At 45.0% G+C, this 17,628-nt stretch overlaps 1 protein-coding gene across 1 annotated transcript in view; it reads left to right on the forward strand.

The window, feature by feature from the left end:
• Positions 1–4,379: 4,379 nt before the first annotated feature.
• LOC109923802 overlaps positions 4,380–17,628 on the forward strand; it is a 46,681-nt gene continuing 33,432 nt past the window's right edge. Inside the window, exons 1-4 of the mRNA XM_048616469.1 lie at positions 4,380–4,568; positions 9,272–9,535; positions 14,915–15,190; positions 16,181–16,447. Of these exons, the coding sequence (XP_048472426.1) occupies positions 4,490–4,568; positions 9,272–9,535; positions 14,915–15,190; positions 16,181–16,447 (886 nt within the window). The 5' untranslated portion in view covers positions 4,380–4,489. The remainder of the gene's footprint in view (positions 4,569–9,271; positions 9,536–14,914; positions 15,191–16,180; positions 16,448–17,628) is intronic.

The raw sequence follows: 17,628 nt of genomic DNA on the forward strand, positions 1-17,628 counted from the left end.
CATGGACAGGAGAGTGAGGAGAGGGAGTCACTTTAACAGGATGAGAGAGAGGGGTGGGAGTCACATGAACAGGAGAGTGAGGGGAGGGAGCCACATGAACAGGAGAGTGAGGGGAGGGAGTCATACTAACAGGAGAGTGAGGGAAGGAGTCACGAAAACAGGAGGAGATTTGAGGAGGCAGTTGAACTGACATAGAGTGAGGGGAAGGAGCCACACTAATACAAGGAGAGTGAGGGGAGGGAGTCACACGAACAGGAGAATGAGGGAAGGGAGTCACACTAACAGGAGAGGAGGAAGTCACATTGACTGGAGCAGTGTGTTGGGAGGGAGTCACACTAACAGAGGTCGAGTGGTGGGAGTCACACTGACTGGAATAGGGTGAGGGAAATGTGTCACACGAACAGGAGAGTGAAGGCCAGGAGTCACACTAACAGGAGGAGAGTGAGAGAAGGGAGCCACACTGACAGAGATTTGAGGTGAGGGTGTCACAATAGCACAAGGAGAGTGAGGGGATAGAGTCATATTGACAGCAGACGAGTGAGAGGAGGGAGTCACACTAACAGGGTGAGATTGAGGGGAGGGACTCACTATAACAGGATTGTGAGGGTAGGTCGTCACCTTAACAGTTGAGGAGAGTTGAGCAGGGAGTCAAATTAACAGAGAGTGAGGGGAGGGAGTCACGTTAACAAGAAGAGAGTTGAGCAGGGAGTCACATTTACAGAGAGTGAGGGGAGGGAGTCACACTAACGGAGAGTGAGGAAAGGGAGTCACTCTAACGGACAGTAAGGGGAGGGTGTGACACTAACAGAGAGTGAGGGAAGCGAGTCACACTAACGGAGAGTGAGGGGACGGTGTGACACTAATGGAGAATGAGGGAAGCGAGTCACACCAACGGAGAGTGAGTGGAGGGAGTCACTCTAACAGAGAGTGAGGGGAGGGAGTCACTCTAACAGAGAGTGAGGGCAGGGAGTCACATTAATGGAGAGTGAGGGGAGGGTGTCACACTAACGGAGAGTGAGGAGAGGGAGTCACTCTAACAGAGAGTGAGGGGAGGGTGTCACACTATCGGAGAGTGAGGGGCAGTGAGTCACACTAACAGAGAGTGAGGGGAGGGAGTCACTCTAACGGAGAGTGAGGGGAGGGAGTCACACTAACGGAGAGTGAGGGGAGGGTGTAACACTAACGGAGAGTGAGTGGAGGGAGTCACTCTAATGGAGAGTGAGGGGAGGGAGTGACACTAACGGAGAGTGAGGGAAGCGAGTCACACTAACGAGACTGAGAGGAGGGAGTCACACTAACAGAGACTGAGAGGAGGGAGTCACCCTAACGGAGACTGAGGGAAACGCGTCACACTAACACATAGAGAGTCCGAGGTGGTTATCACTCTCAGGAGGGGATTGGTGGAGTGAGTCACACTAACAGGAAGAGAGTGAGGGGAGGGAGTCACACTGACAAGAGGAGAGGGAGTCACAATGACAGGGGGACAATGATGGAAGGGAGTCACACTAAGACGTGGAGACCGGGGCAGGGAGTAATACTAACAGTACCAGGTTGAGGGGAGGGATTCACATAAACAGGAGGGTGAGGGGAGGGAGTCACATTAACAGGAGGAGATTTGAGGAGGTAGATACACTAACAGAGAGTGAGGGGTGGGAGTCACAGTAACTGGAGGAGAGTGAGGGGTGGGAGTCACAGTAACTGGAGGAGAAGGAGAGGAGGGAGTCACACTAAAGGAGAGTGAGGGGAGGGAGTCACACTGGCAGGAGGACACAGGGCTCTCTGTACTCTAACCACTGCATTAACGCTCACACAGGCTCTCTGTACACAACCCGTTCCATGAACACCCACACTGGGCTCTCTGTACATGACCCACTGCATTAACGCTCACACAGGGCTCTCTGTACATGACCCACTGCATTAACGCTCACACTGGGCTCTCTGTACATGACCCACTGCATTAACAGAGAGGATGTTTCCACTGGCAGGTGAAGCTAGGACAGGAGGGCATAGCCTCAAGATTAGAGAGAGCAGATTTAGGACTGAATTGAGAAGGAATTTCTTCACCCAGAGGGTTGTTAATCTATGGAATTCCTTGCCCAGTGAAGTAGTTGACGCTACTTCAGTAAATGTTTTTAAAAAAAAGGTAGTTTTTTTTGAACAATAAAGGAATTAAGGGATACAGTGAGAACGCGGGTAAGTGGATCTGAGTCCACAAAAAGATCAGCCATGATCTTATTGAATGGCGGAGCAGGCTTGAAGGGCCAGACGGCCTACTCCTGCTCCTAGTTCTTATGTAACACTCACACAGGGCTCTCTGTACATGACCCATTGCATTAACCTTCACACAGGGCTCTCTGTACTCTACCCACTGCATTAACACTCACACAGGGCTCTCTGTACACAACCAGCTCCATTAACACCCACACTGGGCTCTCTGTACATGACCCACTGCACTAACGCTCACACAGGGCTCTCTGTACATGACCCACTGCACTAACGCTCACACAGGGCTCTCTGTACATGACCCACTCCATTAACACCCACACTGGGCTCTCTGTACATGACCCACTCCATTAACACCCGCACTGGGCTCTCTGTACACGACCCGCTCCATTAACCCGCACTGGGCTCTCTGTACACGACCCGCTCCATTAACCCGCACTGGGCTCTCTGTACACGAACCACTCCACTAATTTACACCTAATGAATTGTCTAATTTTGAGACAGGTTGCTAAGTTCGGCTCCTCACTCACCCCCTTAATCACTGACTTACATTGGTTCCCAGTAAACAACATCCAGATTATAAACATCTCATCCTGGGTTTCAAATCCTTCCACACCTTTACCTGGCAGTTCCTGTGATTCCCTCTGGGTCCCAAACCATCTTAGATATCTGCACCCATCTCATTCTGGCATCTCGATCATCCCATATTAAATTCAGGGCTGTACCTTCAGTTCGCTGGGATCTAACTCACTCCCCCACCCACACCTTTCCATCTCTCTTCAAAAAGCTCTTTGTCACCAAGCCAGTTCTGAAAAAGGGTTTTCTATCCACAGATACTGTCAGACCTGCTGAGTTTCTCCAGCAATTTCTGCTTTTTTGCTTGTTCCGCTCCAGGATTTGTTGCCCCGAGGTCATAATCTGACCAAACAGGGTGTTTATCAGCCCATTGATCTTTCCAATCCACCTGGTGGCATTCACTGAGCACGGTAAAGAAATCCTGCAGAAGGCAATGTCGGAGCAATTCAGTATTTTACCCGGAATTATCAGAGACCCCATTCGCCCTGTGGCTCACCCTTGGTAACAGGGGGAATTGAAATTGAGAAAATGTAGTTTGGTACTTTGTTTTGTAAAATTCCCCTGAAAAGACGTGAGGTGGAATAGAGGGATACAGTCCGTAGAAGGGTAGGGGGTTTTAGTTGCAATGGGCAGCATGTCAGTGCAGATTTGGAGGGCCAAAGGGCCTGTTCCTGTGCTGTAATTTTTTTTGTTCTTTATTCTTTGTTTATCACTGCCTGAAAGAAACGTGATGTGGACGTGCTGGTGTTGGACTGAGATGGCCAAAATCAGAAATCATACAACACTAGGTTATAGTCCAACAAGTTAATTTGAAAACACAAGCTTTCGGAGCATAGCCCCATTGTCAGGTGAAGTGAGAAAGAAGTACACAGAGCACAGAATTCATAAGTAAAAGATCAAAGGGTCACACAATTGGGATGAGGATGTATTAAACAAATCTAAGATGCTGTTAAATCTTTAATCAGTTAGAACTAATTGTTTAATTGATTAATATGTATATGTTAATCCCCAAATTTCTTTCAAGTCACTGTACTGAGGGAACTATAGGTTTTATCAGTGTAAAGAGATGATATTTTAGGTCAGACAATGCGTGTTAGGTGTGAGACCTTGTTTAGAACCTGTTTGTGTTTTGGTATGGAGTCAGACTGGTTTTATTTCTAAAATAGGAATTTATAAAATGCCACATTGACTGACCGTCTATAAATTGTGTGTTTTTTGAAGAAAATAGAATGTATCTGCAAATACAGATTCACCCCGTAGATTCACCTTTGTGTGTGTTTACGTGTGTGTGAAGAGGCAATATGTGAGTAATTCTGTTTCGCTTTCCGAACAGTAAACTGAGAAACGACTTCCCAGTAACTGGTATCAGAGATAGTAGGAACTGCAGATGCTGGAGAATCTGAGATTTCTGAAGAAGGGTCTAGACCCGAAACGTCGGTCTTCCTGCTCCTATGATGCGGCTTGGCCTGTGTTCATCCAGCTCTACACCTTGTTATCCCAGTAACTGATGACGAGCAACTGCCTAATTGGATGTTTTTTTTTGGAGTCTGACCGGTTACTGATACCGCAATCAGGAAATGGTCGATGTTGCAACAAGGAATGGTGCTTCGATAAACTTTGCTGTTGTTTTCAAGTTTATTAACAGCACTTGTTTTGTTCGCCCTCAGGGTGTTTTATTCCCTATCCCTGAATGAAACTGGGACTGTGGATTCCCAGAATGTTGCTGATCCTTTTCTCCATCTCCCTGTGTTTTTCCTGGGTCTCCCCTGGTAAGTACAGAATTTATTTCCATTCTCTCCCTCTCTCTCTCTGGAGTGAATGTGAATCTCATGGTGAGAGTTTGAGTGAGGGATGTTTGACCAGCCGCCTGTTTTACAGCCAGCCTGATATTTTATACATTGAAGGCAGCACAGCCTGGGAGACTCAGATGGGTCCAGGTCTCCTGACAGCAGGATTAGAAACCCCGAGATCAGAAAAGCTCGGAGCAAATGGGAAATGGTTCCAATGGACAATTTTAATTTCACATCGATTGGGAGAAGCCAAACAGCTTCACCTGTCCTGGTCTAAAATCTAGTAAATACTGCGGGGAGGAGGAGGATATTTTATTTAAACCAATACATTGATGTGGTGAATTAAAGGAAAAATCACGCTGTGGGAGAATTTCTGAACTTTTGGAATCTTCCTTGGCCCATCTTTCAATGTGTTTTGAACATGACAAGGGAGCAGGTTGTGGTCATGATCTGATGAAACAGAAATAATTTACACCATGCCCTTAAGGGGAGAATTTGTAAGCTGGAGATGTGGTGGCACATAAATCAAAGCATTGAATTTATGTAGAAGGGCGGATTTCCCCCCAACAACTGAACTGCTTCAACTTCTCTGAGGTGTCAGGGATGGATTGATAGGGGGAAAAAAACAAGAGGAGAAGTCTTGAGGAATACAAGATTGAAATAATTCCATTAAAGGATAAGAATTCCACTTGTAGAGCCAAAGTCCACATATAGGGCAAGGCCTAGTCCAAAGTCAAAGTAAGTATCTGCAAATACAAAATGCACGTGATAATGGGAGAAATAAATGAAACAATAAAGAAGCAGAAGGATTTTTCTGAGAAACGAAAGTTCAGGTACTAAAAAGGCCAATAGAAAAATGAGCGGAGGAACATGTTTGACAGTGTGCATGAGGCTGTTATTGGACGCTGCAGGAAATGCTGCAGATGAGCGTATTTCAACAGGCCCGATCCACTGCTCCTTATGTTCAAGGAAGTGTTTTTGTAAATGAGCTGCCAGAGGAAGTGGTAGAAGCTCGTACAATTAAAACATTTAAAAGGCATCTAGATGAGCACAGTCACTGTTGTCATCTGAAGGGCCACACCTCCAATGGTGCCAACCCCCTCCAAGAGTAGCACTTAACAGTTTCCCTTTGACAGTGTAACATTCCCATAGTACTGACCCTTCGACAGTGTAACACATACTCAGTACTGTCGCTCTGACACTGCAGCATTCCTACAGGACTGACACTCCTGCAGTGTAACTATTTACTCAGAACTGACCTTTGACAGTGCAGTGTTCCCTTAGTTTTGTCTCTCTGCCACTGTAGCATTCCCACAATACTGACCATCCAACAATGCAGTGCTCCCTCAGTACTGAGCCTCTGCCAGCATTGCAGTTTGTCAATGTTGTTCCTTTGATACTGTAACATTCCCACTGTAGGAAGTCTGGCAGCATTCAAAGTTCTGAATTAGGGTCCCTGGACCCGAAAGTTTAACTCTGCTTCCTGTCCAGACCTGCTGAGTTTTACCAGCAATTTCTGTTTTTGTTTCTGATATCCGCAATCTGGGATTTGATTTTTTTTTATTTAACATTCCCACTGTACTGATATTATGACAATGCGGTGTTCCCTCTGTACTGCTCCCCTGAGAGTGTAGCATTCCCATAGTAGTGACCCTTGAACAGTGTTGCACCGTACTCAGTACTGGCCTTCCTGCGTCCCTCCTTTCTTATGTTCCTAACTTTGTGTAGAAACATCCTTTTTTCTCTGGAAGTGTCAAACTGAAACTGCAAGATTGCTGTAGGATATTCCTGAAACTTTAAGACAGAAGTGCTGCCGGACAAAGAGACCTCAGAGTGCAGGTTCATTGTTCCTTGAAAGTGGAGTTGGAGGTAGGCAGAGTAGTGAAGCAGGTGTTTGGTACACTTGCTACTATTGGTCTGTGCATTGAGTATAGGAGTTGGGAGGTCATCCTGTGGCTGCACGGGGCATTAGTTAAGCCACTTTTGGAATACTATGTTCAATTCAGGTCTCCCTGCTATAGGAAAGATGTTGTGAAATTTCAAAGGGCTCAGAAAACATACAAAATGTTGCCAGAGTTGCCAACAACCCACAGCCACTCTATGACAAACACTCACAAGGATTAAAGGCCCCATTCCCACAACGTGCAGAGCCAACGTAGTTTAAAAAATACCACACGACGAATGCCACAAACATTAAATTGGACAGACAGGAAGGAAACTAACCATCAGAATGCACAAACATCAGCTAGCAGCAAAACAACACGACGAACCTTTCCTAATATCGGTACACTCGTACAATGAAGGCCATCAGTTTAACTGGGACAATGTAACCATCGTAGCCCAAGCCAAACATAGACATGCATGGGAATTCCTAGAGGCTAATCTAGAGGCTGGATCTGGTAATGTGCAGGGAGGCAGGTTTAATAAATGCTGTTAGAGTCAAAATAAGTAGAATTTAACGTTCAGTTTAAGAGGGAGGAACTTGGGTCAGAAACAACTGTAAATAAGGGTAGTTAGAAAGAAATAAGGGCAGAGTTGGCTGGAATGAGCTGGGAAAGAAATTTGGTGCTAAGTTTGTTGAGGAAAAATGGCCGATTTTTCAGAAAATAGTTTAGAGCCTCACAGCAAAGATATATCCCAATGGGTAGAAATGGATTTTAGGAAGGGGACAAACCAACCATGGTTAACCAGGGAAGTTAAGGAAGGCATCAAAATAAAAATAAATGTAAGTTAAATGTGGCAAAGGTTAGTGGCAAGCCAGAGGATTGGGAATATTTTAAAAACCAACAAAAGATGACCAAGAAATTAATAAAGAGGGAGAAGATAAAATTTGAGGGTAAACTTGAAAGTAATAGGAAAACAGACAGCAAGAGCTAATTTAAATATCTGAAAGGAAGAGAAAGTGATCGTAGGTCCCTAGGAGAAGGAGGCTGGGGAAATAATACAGGGGAACCAGGAAATGATAGAGGAGCTGAATAAATACTTTCCATCCATCTTGACAGTAGAAGATACTAATAACATTCCAAAATTACAAAATAATCAAGTGACAAAAGGAGGAGAGGACATAAATGCCTTTCAATGGAGGAAAAAATTGGTGGGAAAAATAATGGGGCTAAAGATCATTAAGTCCCATGGACCTGATGGGATGCATCTGAGGATACTGAAGGAAGTAGCTACAGAGATAGTCAATGCACTGGCCAGAATCTTCTACGACTTCTTTGATTTGGAAATGTCCCAGTGGATTGGAAAACTGCCAAACACCTCTATTTAAGAAGGAAAGAGAGGAAAAAGACAGATATTTATAGGCCAGTTAGCTTTAATGTTTGATATTAGGGAAATATTAGAGTCTATTTGAAAGGATGTAATAGCAGAGCATTTCAAAACATATGATATGATTGAGCAGAGTCAGGGGAAATCATGCCTGACAAATTTATACAAATTCATTGAAGAAGTAATAAGCAGGATAGATAAAAGCAAAATAGTTGATGTAATAAACTTGGATTTTCAGAAGACACTTGACTAAGTGCCACAAACTAAGTTACATAACAAGATAAGTGTCCTTGATGTTGGAGGCAGTACATTTGCATGGATATAGGATTGACTAACTAATAGAAGTCAGAGAGTTGGGGTAAAAGGGGGTATTTTCTTGATGGCAACCTATAACTTGTGGAATGCATCAGGGATCTGTGCTGGGGCCACAATTACTTACAATATATGTTCATGAATTGGATGAGGAAAATGAACATATGTAGTCAAGTGTGTGGATGGCACAAAAATAAGTGGGAAGGCAAGTGCGAAGGCTGATACAAAAAGCCAATAAGAGATATAAACAGGTTAACTGAGTGGGAAGAAGCATGGCAGATAGAATGTATTGTGGGAAAATATGAAGTAATTCACTTTGGCAGGAAGAATTGAGGAGCTGAATATTATTTAAATGGAGAATGACTGCAGAAAATTACAGCACAGTGAGATTTGAGAGTCCTTGTGTATAAATCACAAAAATGGCTTGTAAGTTCAGCGGATATTAGAGAAACCATATAGAATGTTGGCTTTTATGTCAATGATAATGGAGTATAAAATGCGGGAGATTTTGGTAAAACTATATTGGGCACCAGTCAGACCACTGTTGGAATACTGTGAACAGCTTTGGGCCCTTTATGTGAGGATAGATGTGCTGGCATTGGAGGTAGTCTAGAAAAGGTTCGCAAGGCTGGTAACGGGATTGAAGGGACTGGGTTACGAGGAGAGGTTGAATAAGTTGGGCCTGTACTCATTGGAGTTTAGGAGGATGAAAGCTGATCTTATTGAAACATACAAGATTTTTCAGGGCTTTGACAGGGGAGATGCAGAAAGGTTGTTTCCCCTTGGAGGGAATAATCTCAGAATGAGGGATCGCACATTTAGAGTTGAAGTCATTTTCCTGTCAGCGGGTGGTGAGTCTGTGGGAAGTAGTGGCTGGCTTGTCAAGAATTTTCAAGGCTGAGGTAAACATACTTTGAATCAGTCAGGGAATCAAGTGTTATGGGGGAATAGCTAGGAAAGAGGATTTGAGGACTATCAGATCAGCCATGATCTCATTGAATGGCAAAGCAGACTCGATGGGCTGAATGGATCACCTGTGCTCCTAAGTCTCGTGGTCTTATTGTCTTCACTGAGATAGATTTGGTTTTTATATTTGACAGAGTCACACTCTCTGAGGTATTACTACACCTCGATGCTGAACAGTGGGGACTTTCCTGAATTCATTCATGTTGGAGTTTTGGATGGTGTCCAGATAACCTACTATGACAGCATTAGCAAGAAGGATATCCCTCGGCAGTCATGGATGCGGACATCACTGGACGATCAATATTGGGAACAGGAGACACAGAGATTGATCGACCGAGAGAAACTGTGCCTCGCCAATGTGCGGATAGCAACAAGGAGAACAAACAGCAGTGAAACAGGTTAGTGCACACATGGGTTACAGAGTGGCACGTGTTCACAGAGTGTTGGGGCGGCATGGTGGTTCAGTGAGCTTCACAGTACCAGTGACCGGGGTTCGTTTCCAGCCTCGGGCGACTGTCTGTGTGGAGTTTGCACATTCTCCCCGTGTCTGCGTGGGTTTCTTCCGGGTGCTCCGGTTTCCTCCCACAGTCCAAAGACGTGCAGGTTAGGTGGATTGGCCATGCTAAATTTCCCACAGTGTTCAGGGATGTGTAGATTAGGGGGATGGGTCTGGGTGGGATGCTGCGAGGGTCTGTGTGGACTTGTTGGGCCGAAGAGCCTGTTTCCACACTGTAGGGATTCTATGATCTATTCTATGATCTATGAAATACTCATGTTAGAGTGTGACCCAGGTTCATGGGAGGGTTGTAATGGTGAACACATGCTTGTGTTAGAGTGTAATCCAGGTTCACAGGAGGGCTGCAATGGGTAGACATATTCTTGCGTTAGGGTATCACCCAGGCCACAAGAAATTTGTCATGTTGAACACATTTTCATGTTAGTGTGAAACCCAGGCCACAAGAGATCTTTACTGGTGAATATACACTTCTGTCAGTTTGTAACCCAGATCCGTAGGGAAATCTGTGATGGTGTATATGTACTCCTGTCAGTGCGTGACCCAGGTCCTCAGGGAGATCTGTAATGGTGAACATATAATCATGTTAGTGCAACGAGTATAACAGGTAAGGTAGATGAGCTTGGAGCCTGGATTAGTACATGGTGCTGTGATATTACAGTCATCACAGAAACTTGGTTCAGAGAAGGACGGGACTTGCAGCTCAATATTCCAGGGTTTAAATGTTTCTGTCATGATAGAGAGGAATGTAACACCAGCTCGGCGAGCCAACAAACCACAACACCCACAACCCGAGCTACGAATTTACTCTAAAACCTTAGGAATGTAAAAGGGATGGGGTTGTTGCATTACTGATTAAGGACAAGGTACAACTGCACTGAGAGAGGGCATCTTGGAGGCTTCATCCAGCGAGACTATATGGGTAGAACTCGGGAATGAGAAAGGTACATTGATTATGATGGGGTTATACTACAGGCCTCCCTTAGGCCAGCAGGAAACAGATATTTAAGCAAATCATGGAAAGATATTTAAAAAAACAGCAGGTCTGAAAAGGTGGGTGATTTTATCTTCCCCAATATTGACTGGGACTCCCTTACTTCCAGCATGGCTTTATGCAGGGGCAGTCTTGTCTCACAAATTCAATTGGGTTTTTTGAGGAAGAAACAAAGATGATTGTTGAGGGTAGAGCAGTGGATATTGTCTGCATAGACTTCACGAAAGCATTTGACAAGGTCACAAATGGTAGACTGGTCCAAAAGATTTTGACACTTGGGATCCGTGGTGAGGTAGGGGTTGAATGGGACAAAATTTGATTGATTGATTTATTGCTGTCACATGTACTAAGATACAGTGAAAAATGTTGTTTTGCGGGAAGTATAGATGGAGTCAATGGATGGAAGGCTGGTTTGCATGATGGACTGGGCTGTGTTCATGATACTCTGTGATTTCTTGCGATCTTGGGCAGAGCAGTTGCCATACCATGCTGTGATGCATCCAGATTAGATGCTTTCTATGGTACATCCATAAAAATTAGTAAGATTCCTTGTGGACTTGCCAAATTTCCTTAGCCTCCCCGAGGAAGCAGAGATGTTGTTGCGCTTTCATGACCGCCATATCGATATGGGTGGACCAGGACAGGTTGTTAGTGACCATCACTCCTAGGAACATGATGCTCTCGACCATCTCTACCTTAGCACCATTGATGTAGACAGGGGTGTGCCCTCCACTCTGCTTCCTGGAGTCAGTGACCAGTTCCTTCATTTTGCTGAGGTTGATGAAGACATTATTGTCTTTACGTCATGCTGCTAAACACTCAATCTCTTTCCCGTATTCAGTCTCATCATTATTTGTGATCTGACCTACAATAGTGGTGTTGTCAGCAAACCTGTAAATGGAGTTGCATCAGAATTTGTCCACACAGTCGTGAGTGTATAAGGAGTATCATAGGGGGCTGAGTACCTAGCCTTGTGGGGCAACCGTGTTGAGGATTATGGTGGAGGAAGTGTTGTCCCCTATTCTTATTGATTGCAGTCCATGGATCAGGATGTTGAGGATCCAGTTACAGAGGAGTGGGCCAAGACCTAGGTCTCAGAGTTTAGAGATGCGTTTGTTAGGAATTGTGACGTTGAAGGTGGAATTGTAGTCAATAAATAGGAGCCTGATATAGGTATCCTTGTTATCCAATGTTCCAGGGATGAGTGTAGGGCCAAGGAGATGGCATTTGCTGTGGGCCTGTTGCATTGACAGGTGAATTACAAATGAACAAGGCAGTTTGGGAGGCTGGAGATGATGTGAACCATGACTAACCTCTTGAAATACTTCATAATTACAGAGGTCAGTGCCACTGGGCAGTAGTCATTGAGGCATGTTGCATGATTTTCCCTTGGCACCGGCACATTTGTTCCATACAGCCAGGAGGGTTTCTTGAAACGATATGTAGATAGTCCAACTGGGGAAAGGCTGTGCTACATTTTTTATTGAGGAATGAGCCGGGATAAGTGATCACATTCTCTGTGGTGAAGCATTTTAGGAACAGTGATCATAATTCCATAAGTTTTAAGATCGTTTTAGATAAGGGTAAAACTGGTCCTCGGATGAAATATATTGAGGGAGGTTAATTACAACAAGTATTAGGAAGGAACTAGAGAAATTAAATTGGGTGTGGCTGTTGAAGGATAAATTCCCATCTGAAATGAGGGAGCCTTTTAAAGGCAAGTTGATCAGAGTTCAGGACGAGCTTGTACCTGTGACATTGAAAGATAAGGATGGCAAGATTCAGGAACCCTGGATGACAAGAGATATTAGAAGTTTCGTGAGAAAGAAATAAGAAGCATATGTAAGGCTTAGGAATATAAAAGAAGCAGGAAAGAACTTAAACAAGAAATTAGGAGGGCTAGAAGGGGCCAAGAAAGGTCCTTGTGAAGTAGGATTAAGGAGAGTCCCAAGGCATTTTACACATATATATGCAACAAGAGGGTAACTAGGGAAAGAGTAGGTTCACTGACAGACAAAGAGAGAATCTATGCATGGAACCAGGGCAAGTGGGTGAGGTCCTTATTGAGTACTGTTCATCAGTATTTGCCAAGGAGAAGGGCATGGATGATGGTAAGTTTAGGGAGGGGTATATGATTGAGGAGGGTTAGGTTGATATTCTGGGTCATATCGATATCAAGAAGGAGGAGGTGTTGGGTGTCTTGAAAAACATTAATTTAGATAGGTTCCCAGAGCCTGATGGGATCTACCCGGAGAATACTGAGGGAGGCAAGGGAGGAGATTGCTGGGGCCTTGACAGAGATCTTTGTATGCTCTTTAGCCACAGGCAAGGTCCCAGAAGACTGGAAGAGTCAGTGTTGTTCTTTTTTTTTAAGAAGGGCAAAGGGATTGTCCAGGAAATTATAAGCTGGTGAGCTTTACATCATTGATAGCGAAATCATTGGAGAAGATTCTAAGGGGTTAGAAAAGGAATGGACTTAGAAGGGATAGTCAGCATGGCTTTGTGCGTGGGAAGTCTTGTCTCACAAATTCAATTGAAGTCTCAAGAAAGTGACAGAGATGATTGTTGAGGATAGGGCGTGGATATTGTTTGCATGGACTTCACTAAAGTATGTGACAAGGTTGCACATGGTCCAGAATGATGATCCAGAAGATTAAGTCGCTTGGGATCCATAGTGTGTTGGCAATTAGGGTGCAAAATTGACTTGGCCTTGGAAGACAGAGAGTTGTTATGGAGCGGTATTTTTCTGACTGTAGACCTGTGACCAGCAGTGCTCTGCAAGGCTCGGTGCTGAGACCTGTTTCTAATATTGGATGAAAGATAGGTGGTCTGATTAGTAAGTTTTCAGATGACTCGAAAATTGGTGGTGTTATGGATATTGAGGAAGGTTGTCAAGGGATACAGTTAGGATATAGATCATTTGGAAAGTTAGGCAGAGAAATGGCAGATGGAGTGTAATCCAGACAAGTATGAGGTGATGCATTTTAGGAGGTCAAGTGCAAGAGGAAAGTATACAGTAAAAGTTTAGGAGCATTGATATACAGAGGGATCTTGGGGTGCAAGTCCTTAGCTTCCTGAAGGTGGAACACAAGTGGATAAGTTGGGAAGGAAGGTGCGCGGCATGCTTGCTTTCATCTGTCAGGACACTGAGTATAAAAGTTGGCAGTTCATGTTGCAGCTGTTTAAGCCTTTGGTCAAATGACATTTGGAGTAATGCATGCATTTCTGGTGACCAGACTGTAAGAAGAATATGGAAGCTTTGGAGAAGGTACAAAAGAGGTTTACCAAGATGTTGCCTGGATTAGAGTGTATTAGCTATAAGAAGAAGTTGGACAAACTTGGATTGCTTTTGCTAGAGCATCAGAGGCTTGGGGCAATCTGATGGAAGTATATAAAGTTATGAGAGGCGTGGATAGTTGCAATCTCTTTCCCATGGTGAAAATGTCAAATACTAGGGGACATAGAGTTAAGGTGAGAGGGAATAAGTTTAAAGAAGGTGAACGAGGCTAGTTTTTTTAATGCAAAGGATGGTAGGTGGGGGGGGGGGGGAAGGGGGGGGGGGTGCAGGAGGTGGGGTGGTGGTAGAAGCAGATACAACAACAAAATTTAAGAGGTTTTTTACACAGACACAGGGAAGGAATAGAGGAATATGGACCATATGCACGCATATGGGCTTAGTTTAGAATGGCATCATAGAATCCCTACAGTGCAGATAGAGGCCATTCGGCCCACTGAGTCTACACCAACCCTCTGAAGAGCATCCTTCCCCAGCCCCACCCCATCCCCCTAACCCTACAATTCCCATGGCTAATCCAATTAGCGTGCACAACTGGGGACACTACAGGACAATTTAACATGACCAATCTGTCTAACCTGCACGTCTTTGGACTGTGGGAGGAAACCAGAGCACCCAGCGGAAACCCACGCAGGCATGTAAACTCGACACAGGCAGTCACCTAAGGCTGGAATCAAAACTGAGTCCCTGGTGCTGTGAAGCAGCAGTGCTAACCACTGAGCTACTGTGTCACTCTATTGGCTTTCATTGGTGACAGTGGTTAGCGCATTCAATTAATGGCCCTTATGGTCAGCACCAAAATGGTAGACCGAAGGGCTTGCTCCTGTGCTGTACTGTTTTTACAATCTGACTGTAATAGTGAATGAATACTCGTGTTTGAATATCAATCAGGGTTTGAGGTATGGTCGGGAGTGATAGAGAAGATGTGTTTAACCTTGTGTCCATCATCTCTGTTGGGCTCTGGCTGTGGTTAGGTTTGAACTACCTGCAGTACACCTCAGGCTGTGAGCAGCTGGAGGACGGGACTGTCACTGGAAAACGGCATTACGCCTTCAACGGGCGAGAGCTGATCAGCTTCGACCTGGAGCACAGCACCTGGGTTGCAGTCTCACCTTATGCGGAGTCTACCCAGAGAAAGTGGAACAGCAATGCAGGTGACAATGAGTACAAGCGATACTACACAAAGAAGATTTGCATCGAGTGGTTAAACAATTACCTTCGTAAAGGTGCTGCTGTACTGAATCGCAAAGGTAGGTCAGACTCGAACTATGCTGTCACAAGGCAGCCATAAAATCCATGGAAATCGCTCTCCTGCATGCTCACACCATGCAGAGACAAACCCCAGCTTGCTCAGGCACAGTGCAGACATCATTGCAGCTGGGTCAATACAAGATCCACACACACAGGGCAGAGAGTTCAGGGAACAGAGGCCGCCACCCAGGTAATATACAGGGCACAGAACATGATACATAACAGTGTACACAGTGCACAGCACAAAACAGTCTACACAGAGCACAATAAATGTGTACACAGAGCGTAGAGCACAGTAAATGTGTACACGGGGCATGGAGCACTGGACACAGCACAGTACACAGGCCATGGTGCACAGTACACCGCACAGTACACAGACCACGGTGCACAGTATACAGGGCACGGTACACAGTACACAGGGCGTGGTGCACAATACACAGCACAGTACACAGGGTACTGTGCACAATACACAGGACAAAATACACAGGGCATGGAGTACAATACACAGCACAGTACACAGGGTATGGAGCACTGCACACAGCACAGTACACATGTCACATAGCACAATACTGTACGCAGGTCACAGAAAACAAGACACAGCCAACAGTGTACAGTGCACAGCCCATAGCACAGTACACTGAGCTTGACTCAGTTTCTCTCAAGGCCGGCTCCATCAGGGAGGAGCATGAAAATCCCAGAGCTGTTAGTAAGCTGGTAACAGGCAAACGCTGCCAAACTGCATCAAGGTGAAAGCAGCACTGAGGATGGCTAGAGGCTTTGGTGGTAAATTTACTGATTTGCCAAGAGAACGGGACTTGATTAAGGCTCTCACGTAGACTGATCCCCGAGACTGTACTCTTCATTACACCATAGTTGCAGGCAATATTAGAAACTAAAACCAGTCAGAGGGAGCCATTACAGTTAAAGTGAATGTCGCTTTCTCTCTCTCTCTTTCTCTCTCACTCTCTGTCTCCCCCTCTCTTTTCCAGCTGTCCCAGAGGCAAACGTCTACTACACGAATGGGCATAATGTCAACCTGCACTGCCTGGTCACTGGATTTTACCCAAAATCAATCAATGTGACCTGGTTTGCAGACGGAAAGCCAGTCTCTGACACCCATAGCACAGGCATTCTACCCAATCACGATGGCACCTACCAAATAAGGGTAATTTTCCAGATCGAACATGACGATGGCTGTAACTACGTGTGCCGTATTGAACACAGCAGCCTGCCTGCACCGAAGGAGGTACTGTGGGGTAAGAGATGGGACTGACCCATAGGCTCCGAATGGGAATACACTGGGGAACGGATGGGGATAACCCAGTATCAAAAACGAGAATGAAGTCAGGGTCAGAAATCGGTGCAAGTGGGCGTAAAGCATGAGAGTAAGTTGGGATAAGTGATCGGAATGCGATTGGGTGAGGAATGGTGGGAATCCGGGGAAAGGAATGGAATGTAATAGAATAGGAATGTGGACCATCAAGAATAAAGAATGGAATGGTGTAGTGGGTAGCGTCCCTGTCTTTGAACCAGAAATCCCCGGTTTGATTCTCTCTCTGGGAGATGGCAGTCCTGGAAGATGTTCATTTTTAAACAATTATTTATTCATTTACAGGATGTGGGCATCACTGGCTAATGCCACAGCATTTACTGCCCATTTCTGATTGTCCAAACCCATCTCTGATTGTCCAAATGGATAGTTAAGAGTCATTGCTGTGGCTCTGTAGTCACATGTAGGCCAGACTGGGATAGGATGACATTTTCTCTCCCTTAAGGAGCATTGTTGAACCAGATGGCTTTTTCCCTGACAAGTTTCATGGTCATCATTAGACTCTTTATTCCAGATATTTATTGAACGCAAAGTCCACCATCTGCTGTGGTGGAATTCGAACCCAGGTTCCCTGGTCATTAGTTGAGTGTCCTGGATGAACAACCTAGCGATAATATCACTAAGCCATTGCCTCCTCTCATGACTCAGTATGCAGTCTTTGTGAGGAACACCTTGGTACCAACAGCGTAGAGTTTGATCTTTGTCCCAGCTCAGCAATCTCCTTGGAGGGATATGGACTGGCTGCAGGCAGGTGGGACTAGTTTAGTTTGGGATTATGTTCAGCATGGACTGGTAGGAGTGAAGGGTTTGTTTCTGTGCTGTGTGACTCTATGACTCGAAGAAGGAATGGGAATAGCTCAGGAGGAGAAGAATTAGAAATAGCCAGGGATTAGGAATGCCAGGATGCAATGGGAATAAGAATGCATTAGGAGCAACCTGAATGGAAAGACTGGTTTCCATGATGAGGAGATTAGGAGTGATTTTCCTGGGTCATATTCAGATTAAGCTGAAGGGATCCTTGCATGCGCTGGGAGAAGAGAAACGTAGCTTTATTGTTCACTTTTCCTGCAGTTTCCTGACTGCTAAGAGTGTGAACGTTCTCAGCAG

This window comes from Rhincodon typus, chromosome 35 (assembly GCF_021869965.1).
Source record: "Rhincodon typus isolate 14 chromosome 35, sRhiTyp1.1, whole genome shotgun sequence".
NCBI classification, from domain to species: domain Eukaryota; kingdom Metazoa; phylum Chordata; class Chondrichthyes; order Orectolobiformes; family Rhincodontidae; genus Rhincodon; species Rhincodon typus.